The sequence below is a fragment of the Corticium candelabrum genome, chromosome 11 (assembly GCF_963422355.1).
Source record: "Corticium candelabrum chromosome 11, ooCorCand1.1, whole genome shotgun sequence".
In the NCBI taxonomy this organism is placed as follows: Eukaryota; Metazoa; Porifera; class Homoscleromorpha; order Homosclerophorida; family Plakinidae; genus Corticium; species Corticium candelabrum.
The window spans coordinates 7,604,312-7,614,311 of NC_085095.1; the positions used below are offsets into that span (position 1 = coordinate 7,604,312).

General features: G+C 42.2%; 3 protein-coding genes across 3 annotated transcripts in view; 2 read left to right on the forward strand and 1 right to left on the reverse strand.

The window, feature by feature from the left end:
* LOC134186347 (uncharacterized) overlaps positions 1–4,773 on the forward strand; it is a 6,923-nt gene extending 2,150 nt beyond the window's left edge. Inside the window, exons 3-9 of the mRNA XM_062654284.1 lie at positions 1–84; positions 147–227; positions 284–374; positions 438–612; positions 683–784; positions 1,008–1,335; positions 4,289–4,773. The exon at positions 1–84 is cut by the window's left edge and continues 39 nt beyond it. Coding sequence (XP_062510268.1) covers positions 1–84; positions 147–227; positions 284–374; positions 438–612; positions 683–784; positions 1,008–1,335; positions 4,289–4,746 — 1,319 coding nt within the window. The 3' untranslated portion in view covers positions 4,747–4,773. The remainder of the gene's footprint in view (positions 85–146; positions 228–283; positions 375–437; positions 613–682; positions 785–1,007; positions 1,336–4,288) is intronic.
* Positions 4,774–4,775: 2 nt separating this feature from the next.
* On the reverse strand, positions 4,776–6,484 carry LOC134186348 (peroxiredoxin-like 2A). Its single transcript, XM_062654285.1, is given in 3 exon segments — positions 4,776–5,285; positions 6,039–6,179; positions 6,236–6,484. Coding segments are annotated over 3 exon segments (636 nt in total). The 5' UTR covers positions 6,461–6,484; the 3' UTR covers positions 4,776–5,015.
* Positions 6,485–6,547: 63 nt separating this feature from the next.
* The window catches only part of LOC134186346 (protein F37C4.5-like), a 4,794-nt gene continuing 1,341 nt past the window's right edge, over positions 6,548–10,000 (forward strand). Inside the window, exons 1-5 of the mRNA XM_062654283.1 lie at positions 6,548–7,090; positions 8,677–8,908; positions 8,965–9,173; positions 9,238–9,367; positions 9,571–9,945. Of these exons, the coding sequence (XP_062510267.1) occupies positions 6,618–7,090; positions 8,677–8,908; positions 8,965–9,173; positions 9,238–9,367; positions 9,571–9,945 (1,419 nt within the window). The 5' untranslated portion in view covers positions 6,548–6,617. The remainder of the gene's footprint in view (positions 7,091–8,676; positions 8,909–8,964; positions 9,174–9,237; positions 9,368–9,570; positions 9,946–10,000) is intronic.

The following is a 10,000-nucleotide window of genomic DNA, read 5'->3' on the forward strand; positions in this document are numbered from 1 at the left end:
TCAGTGAAAGTCAGAGGGAAAAATTCGTATCAGACACAAAGCAATTTGTGCAGTCATTGGTGGACACTCTCAAGGATGACAAAGGTACGGCACATGCTACTGCACACTCATTCTTCACGATTCTTACATTTTGTTCTCTTTGTTAGCTGCTCATCTTTGCTGTACAAATGTGTATAAAACTGGTGCATGCGGTTGTGTCCAGAAGTTTTTACATGAGGATAACAGTGGTTAGTCGTTTCAGTACCTAGCTGCATCAGCAGGTGCTTTATGATTGGTTTCTCAGATGAGGTAGATTTTGCTCAAGCACGACTACTTCTACAATTGTCGAAGGAAGCGCAGCGACTTGCCACAGAGAAGTACCTTTTACCTGGACAGTATGTATAGATGGATGGCATTCTGTGTGTTTGTGTGTCAGTGAAAATGATTTTTGTATTCAGGACGGTTTGTGTTGGTTTGGGTGCTGGACACAAACGATCAGACAACTATGTAACGTTTATTCAACAACAGCGATGGAGACTACGGGAAGAGTATCGCCTGTGTGAGAAAGCCACACAGAGGATCCTTCGCTACTCCAACAACTTTTTATACAAGAAGTTAAAAACGATGGAAGGCGTATGCTATATGGCTCTACCAACGGACGTGTAACGTAATGGTTATATATTCCATTTGTTTGATTGTGTAGAAATGCAGAGTGAGGAAGAAGCATGGCAAGCTTGTGTTGGGTAAATTGAAACCGATTGATGAGCTTGCTGGTGAGACGTGTTGCTCAAATAGATGCACAGAGGTTGGTGGTCAGAGTGTGTAGTTTCTTTGCATGTAGACATGGAGTGATGTGTTTAATGCACGACTTGATGCTACATGAGAGCTACTAGTGTGTGTGTGTGTGTGTGTGTGTGTGTGTGTGTGTGTGTGTGTGTGTGTGTGTGTGTGTGTGTGTGAGTGAGTGAGTGTGTGTGCACACACGCGCACGTGTGCGTGTTGAGATTGTTTAGTAAATCTTGTTTTAGTTGGCTTCTTTGAAATCCACCATTTTGGAAGATTGGCGGTGTCGGTACAGACGAGGTGAACAGGCAGAGTGCCGTCTCGTTATATCAGAAATGTTGACTCACAACGACACTTCGCATTCAATCTGTGTCCGATTCATCCAGCTGGTCACTGGTGCTTCTCTCGGTGTCGTGGAAGCAGTTCAAACCACAACGAGGGAAGCTGATACCACAATGATGCTCAAAACATGCACTAAACGAAGACAACAAATTGAAGTGAGCAATGAGATAAGTCAACAAGAAACAGAAAGTTTGGAGTCGAACACAAGCCATCATCATGTATTAGAACCGGGTAAGTCAGACAGACTCTATTGTTTAGAGTTATACAGTAGGGCATTAGTTATCCCTCATCCTCACTACACACAAACCTTCAGGCATCTGATATACTTCTGTATCCTTATACTCAACACATTCACCTAACTTATTAAATGAGGCATCCAACAGCATACGGAGAGGGCTTGGTGTGAATAAGAGAGATTCAATTCGGATGAGGTTTGGAAACTGGTCTGTGGAAACATCAGAAATGGGACTGATGCTACAGACGTTATATATGAAAAGAGCTATACACTCTGCAAACAGTTTGGTTAGGACTCTTTCGTGGATTGTAAACAGAGAGAAGTCTATGTCAAGTAGGAAGTTATTTGCATGGGCATATAAGGATCTGAAGAAAGGAGTTACTTAATAATTTATTAGCTCTCTCTTTCATTTGCTGTTTAGTGTATTTATTTACTTAACTATCTATCTAGCTGTAGTTTGTCTAATCTGTATGCCCCTAGCTAGACAGAAAATATATTATTATTATTTATTATCATTTATTATTATTTATTATCATTTATTATTATTTATTATCATTTATTATTATTTATTATCATTATTTATTATGTGTCGTTATGCCCCTTCATAATGGGCAAGTGGGGTCTTTACCCCTATCTGGGCACCCACCAACCCGGCAGGTGAGCCCAGCGGGGTACATGTTTTCGTGTAGTCCATACGGCGATCAATGACTAGCCAATTCGATATAGATTGCAGGCATTACGGTGACCGCGTACTCGATACAGCACGCCTAGTGGATATCAACGACCACCAGGAAAGCACTGGACGTCATCGTCAACGGACCGTTCGCCAAACCACAGAAACTCCCCAAAGACTGAAACGAGTCATAGTCTCATGGATAAAGCTAGAGAAACATGAGAAAGAAAGACAGACAAGTTTCACAATTTACTGTCGTCACTGGGATTTGAACCCCCAAACCATGGAGTGGTAGCCATTGTCGCTAACCACTAAGCCACGGCGGTGACTTATTATTATTATTTATTTATTATTATTATTTATTATTATTTATTATGAATGGGTTGAGCCAGTAATACGTCTCTCTGACATTGCGCACAGTCAACCTCATGTTGCTTACTGTGCCTTCACTCACAGTCTGTCATGTTGTTGGTTATATGTGATCAGAACAATTGAGGGTATTTCCCACATGTTTCAACCTCTAGAGGAAGCCATCTCTGAAAAGTTTTTACCATCACTAACAGGGCAGTGGAGTTTGACAAGGAAGAAAGAGACTTGTTAGCGCTTCCATGTTGTCTTGCCGGTCTGAATGTTGTCGATTCCTCCAAACTCTGTGAACATCAGCATGCAGCTTCATGAAGGATAACTGACCATCTCACAAGCCTTATAGTTCAGCAAGAAAGTGTGCTCTCAGATGAAAAATCACACATCAAAAAGGTGAAGTCTAACATCAGGGCTGAAAGGCTAGCTGCCCAAAAAGAAAGTCTGCAAGTCATTTCCAGGAACTGTTCTCCGAAACTTCAGAGATGCATTGAATTGGGAAGTGAGAAGGGATCATCAAGTTGGTTAACAGTTTTACCATTGGAAGATCACGGTTTTCACCTGTCTAAGGGAGACTTTTGGGATGCGCCATGTTTGAGATATGGTTGGCATCTACCCAGCGTACCGTCCAAATGCTCCTTCGGGAAAAGTTTGACGTGGATCATTCAATGATTTGCCCTAGAGGAGGTTTCCCGACACTTCGCCACAACGAAGTAAGAGATATCACGGCGAACCTCCTCACGGAAACATGCAACGATGTCGCTAGTGAACCTCAGTTGCAACCCTTTCACGGAGAAACTTTCCAGCATAAAACAGCCATTATTGATGACCAGGCACCCCTATACATTTCAGCTAGAGGAGTATGGCAGCATTCCCGACGTGCATTTTTTGATGTAAATGTTTTCTACCCGAACGCACGTTCAAACATGCAATCTACTTCTCTGGCATCAGCCTACAAATCTCATGAAAACGAGAAGAAAACGGGAATATGACGAACGTGTGAGGGAGATAGAGAATGCAACTTTCACTCCCCTAATTTTTTCAGCAACTGGTGGAATGGGGGAAGAAGCGTCAATTTTTTACAAGAGAATAGCTGAATTAATATCAATCAAAACAAAGAAGACCTACACTGAGATCATAAGAATCATCAGGTGCCGTCTATCGTTCAGTCTGATCCGTTCAGCAATTTTATGCATCCGAGGTAGCAGGTCGGCAAATCACAGGCCCTTTCTGTGCAGAAGAAATTGACATCATCAGCAGTGAGGTTCGCCTCACTGAGTAAACTGATTTATGATAGAGTAGCAAGTTTCTGAGTTTTTTTAGAGTTTCTGTGATTGCTGTATTATTGACATGGACAATATTTAGAAATATATCATGTTGTTTAGTATTATTATTTATTATTATTATTTATTATTGTTATTTATTATTTATTACATTATTTATTGTTATTATTTATTATTATTTATTATTATTATTTATTATTTATTACTATTATTTATTGTTATTATTTATTATTATTTATTATATTTTCAGACAGTGTTGTAATGAAGGGCCGCTGGAACCACTAAAGTGCTACGGCTTTTTGCAAATGGAGTCAAAAATTTTGCAAAAATTTTCTTGAGTTGAAGAGTTTGTATGCTCCGGCGGTTTCAAAATGTATGTTCAACGTTTTAACTGTATTGCCTAACTGAGATCTCTGTCATGTCTGTCGTCAACAATCTACCTTGTTTTCTGTGTTTGATAAACTTTATTGGTAGCCATAGTTACTTTTGACTACGCGTACTAACGCGCGTTAGGATAAATTTTCTTGGTAACCATAGTTACTTTGACCACGCTTACTAACGCGCGTTAGGTCATAGCACTTTAAATTTTGCTTCCGGCAGGCCTGTGTTTGACTTTTGTTTATCTGTGTTTAGCATCAGTTGTTCAGTGTCCTGACAATGTCACTATGGCTATTCGACAGTTGCTGTCATGTGAATCAAGTGCTAACCAAACGAATAACATCGATCATTCAACGTCGACTACGTACTATCAATGTCTTGGACCAGCAGCCATGCAATTGTTTGCTGCTGAAGCAGCAAGTTGTGTTAATCAAGAACAACGGAATTGTATTGCAAGACAAGACTTGCATCAAACTACAAATCCGATCTCCAGTCCGACAGTAGACAACATTGTAGTTGCTGAATCAGTAACAGCATCAATGCGTCTACCTCCCGATGCTCAGCCATTAGAAAATCCATACAATTTGGTCTTGTCTCGGCATACGATGGGACAGGATTGCTTTGAAATACCATCACCACAGTATGTATGTCAGACTGAAGCAGAAGGCCTGGTAAATGCACTAGAAACCCTTACAGCAATGATGATCAAATGATAAACTGTCTCCACACATTAGTCAACTGGAGGATTCCTAGTTAATTGATATTAACTGTTGGTTTATGCAGAATAATTAGTTTTCTACAGTAATCATTGGGTAGTGCTATACAAAGCAAATGTATTGAATACATCTCATTCGAAGTGTTGACATGAACATCAAGCACCAGTGGGCTGTAATACAGCTTGACAGCTGATGCTATCATAACGTCAAAGACTACAAATGAGTACGTATCGGTAGGCATTACATGTCACTGTCTGTCTACAGTCTTATAATCGTGGACTGACAGAAGAGATGCTCCGTGCTGCTTCCATGACATCTTCCAGGTTTACTGTGTCTCCAAACTGTTTCTCTTGGTGTTCCAATAATATTCCGCCGTCTCCTGAGTCGAGTACAAAGAGACCTCCTAGTAGACGACCTTCTCCTTCAAAGTTTCCTTCAACACCGTCTTTCCTCGCTCGGTAGTAAGACGTCCATACGCTTGGACGAAACAGTGCAGACAGAAACATCCATCGCTGATGAGTCCCGTAGAATGATTTCTGATATATATCAAGGGAAAATTAAGTAAGGGGCACTCAGATGGAAAAACAAATTGCCTTCAAGTGAGTTTACTCCATGGGCCAAGTTGTAGAGGCTTACCTCGTTGCGGTATGGAGATACAATGGTTTTACTTGCATCAAATAAGGTCATCAAAAGTGATCATTTGAAGGCAACTTGTTTTTATGTGGAGTTTCTCAGCTTGTGTGCGTTTCTTCTGCCTTAATGCACTCGTAAACTTTCACTAAATTTATCTGTGAGTCTGGCTGTCTGTCTGTCTGTCCACTTGTTTTCCTGTCTGTTTGTCTGTCTCTCTGTCTGTCCGTCCGTCTGTCCGTCCGTCTGTCTGCCCATCAGTCTGTTTGTCTGCCTGTCTGTCCGCTTGTCTTCCTGTCTATTTGTCTGTCTGTCTGTCTATCCGTATGTCTGTCTGTCCATCTGTCTGTCTGCCCATCAGTCTGTTTGTCTGTCTGTCTGTCCACTTGTCTTCCTGTCTATTTGTCTGTCTCTCAGTCTGTCTCTCTGTCCATATGTCTGTCTGTCCATCTGTCTGTCCATCTGTCTGTCTGCCCACCAGTCTGTTTGTCTGTCTGTCTGTCTGTCCGCTTGTCTTCCTGTCTGTTTGTCTGTCTCTCTGTCTGTCTAATTTAAAGGAATGGTACCTACCACCTAACAGTTCTGCCCACGGTCATCTGCCTGCTTGTCTGTCTTTCTGTACACTTCAATTCTAAACAACATTTTGTCATATATCCCACCTCTTTGTCAAGGTATACTGTACCACCGGTAAAATATTTTTTCTGGAAATCATCAGATCCCTTCCTTTGATGAACGACAGCGTAGAGTGGCACTCCTAACTCATCAAGTTGTTCTTTAATGGAAGAAAGCTCTAGGGCCTCCTACAAGTTTGCAAAAACATGACCACAAGTCGACGGCAATACACTGGTTAACTCACCTTCCTACACAAAGCTCACCCTTGACGCCTCACAACCATCACAACAGCTCCTGAAGAAGCCCACAACCTGCTGGCTAGAAGACTGTCCTTGCCATCTAGTGACGACAGTCTAGCATTAGACAAATGGCTGTAAGGCGTAGCAGGCGTTTTAGAAAACCAATCGACATTAGCAATAAACACCGCAGCAGCCGTCGAAATGCCAACTCCGACAGCAAGCAGATTCATCACGGACAGAGTCACGTGAATGTAGTCACGTGAGTATAGTCACGTGAATTAGACACGTGCAGGTTGATGTTAGAGGAATGTCACGTGAGACTCCGCAAAACTTACAACTCCAGTCGACTGCAGGAAAGGCATTCAGCGTCAGCTGCTCATAGTCCCAATGTCTACAACAGAAATGGAGGTTGTTGCTGACGTCCATCACGCTTCCAAATCGGACGACCAACCAGCAAGCGTCACCGAGGACACAGAGAAGTCGCCAGCAGACGAACAGAAGCAACCCAACGGCACTGCTCCGCCAACTTCCGACGGAACAGACGTCGAGACAACCAATCAAATCGCACACGAGCACGACACGCACTCGGAGCCTGCAGACGAGCCTCCAGAACAAGAGCAGCAAGAGCAGCAAGAGCAGAAACCCGAAACGCAGCCGGACACGTCACGAGCAACGCAAATGCCAGTGGAAAGAAACTCGCAACCGTTGACATTCGACACGCCGGCGTTGCCGGTTCGCAGCGTCGTTGTCTTTCTGGACCGTGCGGAGGTGGCACGGACGGTGAGAGGAGACGTGAGGGAGGGAGAGAATGAGGTTATCCTCAAGAATCTTTCACCGGCCATCGACAGAGACTCGATTCGGTGAGTCTAATTTGCGCATTCCACGGCGACATGCGTCAAGGTGTCAGTTCTCATGCTCTCATGCTGCTGACATTCGTACAATACAGACATACCCGTCTAGATGCATACATACATGCATGCATACGTTTATACAAGAGCCTCTGTGGCTCAGGTTATGTACAGCATTAGAAAATGGTAACATACATAGACTTCCATCTAGAACCCTGTCGCACATACATTAGATGATGGTTGCAATTGTCCACTGATACAGGTACATTTTTTTTGTACCTACGTACATACAAGAGCCCTAAGGCTCGGGTTCAATACCGGTACATACATACATACATGCATACATACATACATACATACATACATACATACATAAATACATACATACATACATACATACATAAATACATACATACATGTTTTTGCTACAAGAGCTCCTAAGGCCCAGGTTAGATACTGCAGTCACTAAGCACTTGCTACCATACTTTACAATCTAACATACATACATACATACATACATACATATATGCAGACATAGATAGATAGATACATACATTATTGAATGATTGCGCCGGCTCAAGGTGGCTTGAGGAGGAGATACGCATATTTGTGTGTCATGGTGGAGGGGAAAGATGGAAACTGACTCTGACATTCAGTGTGAAGCCATTGCACGTTGCAACCTGCTGTGCAGGCGCTAATTATCATGTGTGATCAGATGACGTGTATGTAAACAAACTGTGGGTGTGTAGAGTGGGATGCGCGTTTTTCAACTGCACTGCTTGCATATTCGACTTATTGTTACGTTTTTGTCAACACACATGTGGACTAGTTATACGTCCTGTTATCTCTTGGTGTTGGATTAATAGAGTTGTAGTTGTTTATATTTTCGGATATTGATAGGAATGCAAGGATTAAGTAAATGTGTAATGTGACCTTTAATATATGCAAGTCCAGTGTTTAGTGGTGATGTGTAGTACTAAATGAAAATTTAGTAGTGGGGCACCTCTAAGGCAATTTAATTTTTCATGGCACACAAACACACACACACACACACACACACACACACACACACACACACACACACACACACACACACAAACTGTATATGTATAACTCGGAAGGTGGAGTTACTGCTGGTGTGTGTGTGTGTGTGTGTGTGTGTGTGTGTGTGTGTGTGTGTGTGTGTGTGTGCACGCGCACACAATTCAACCCATTGTTATAGGTTTGCAAAGTTAAGCGTACCTTATGTTTATGTTTACAGGGTTCTTACTAACTCATTTTTGCATAACAATGTATGTGTATTATAATTCCTATAAACGGTTTACTCAGCAGCTTTGCTCCAGAAATTACCTTATGATTATGACATCTGTGGTCACATGTCTCGTTCTGCATGTGTATGCGTGGGGTTTGAGACTATCCTGATGGGATCTATAGACGAGCATTATGATGCATGTGTTTCCTGTAGGACACAAAATTATTTGTTATTTAGTAGTGCACATTGATGACTAAACACAGTAGCTGTAGTAGTTTTGTTTGATTGTATAAAGTTGCGTGAAAATAATTCTTTGTATATATATATGTGTGTATACATGATTTAGTGTTGAGGGTAGTGGTCATGCTACGATCACTGAAGTGGCATTTCAGATCAAAACTATTAGCTCAACGGATGACGATGGTAACGCTCATGACCCAGACAGTGTGAGACGACTGAGAAGCAGACTGAACGAGCTGAAAAAAGAACGAGTGGGCGTGTCTGACACATTGGCGAGAGTAAAGCAACAACGAAAAGTGCTGAACCAATTTCCGGATAGAATAGTGGAGCAGGCAGCAGTATGGCCATACATTTGTATTGCAATTATTTATTGATTTTTGGTTGGTGGTGTTAGGGTAAACACTTGGCCGAGTTGGTTAGCGATTCTGCACTGGAAGGGATTGAGCGTTTCTTCACCATGTTTGAAGAGCAGTCTGTTGAGCTGGACGAGTACAAGATGCGAACGGAGAACAAGTTAAACAAGCTGGATATAGAGATACAAAGGATTAAGAAGGATCTGGAAGGAATGAAGGCAAAGCCGGAGGATGCCGTTACTGAGTTGAGGTTAGAGTGTGTTGGGCATTTGTTGTGTTACTGACTGGTTAACTTAGACTTGTATTGATGAAAGGGAGTTGTCGATTCTATTGGATTCCAAGCAAAGTGGGGAGATTGAATTACATGTCTCGTACGTTGTGGCTGATGCCAGTTGGAGTCCGAAGTATGATGTTAGGGTTGAGAGTGAAACAAGGAAAATGAAGGTTGCAATTTGTGTATTGAATACAGTTGTTTGTAAATTGGTGTGTGTGTGTGTGTGTGTGTGTGTGTGTGTGTGTGTGCGTGCGTGTATGCACGTTCGTGTGTGCACATGTGTGTGTGTGCATGTGTGTGTACATACGTACGTACATGTTTGTTTGTGTTGTAGCTTGTCAGTTTTCTGACTATTTATTTATATTTTTCATAGATTGACTACTTTGGAATGATTCAACAGTCAACAGGAGAAGACTGGCATGATGCCAAGGTTGCTCTTTCAACTGCCATGCCGAGTGTAGGTGGTCAGGCACCCGAGTTAACTAGCAAGTACCTCTATCTTGTCAACGAACATACAGCATCAAAGAAGTCACCAAGCAAATTCAAGGGTGCTACCTTCTTCCGTGCTCCAAGCTTCCGGAGAAAGAAGAAGTCAAAGGCAACAGCTCAAGTGCAAGAAAAGGAAGTAGAATCGGAAGAGGAAGGTGAAGCTTTGGGAACTCCTGAGACTATTGCTGAAGGAGTTACCTCAACTACTTACGAAATCACAAACCCGACGAACATTCCAGCTGATAATTCGGCACATAAGGTTATCATCATGTGCTTGCACTTTGCCTGTTTGCTTGTCAGTTGGTCTATTTAGC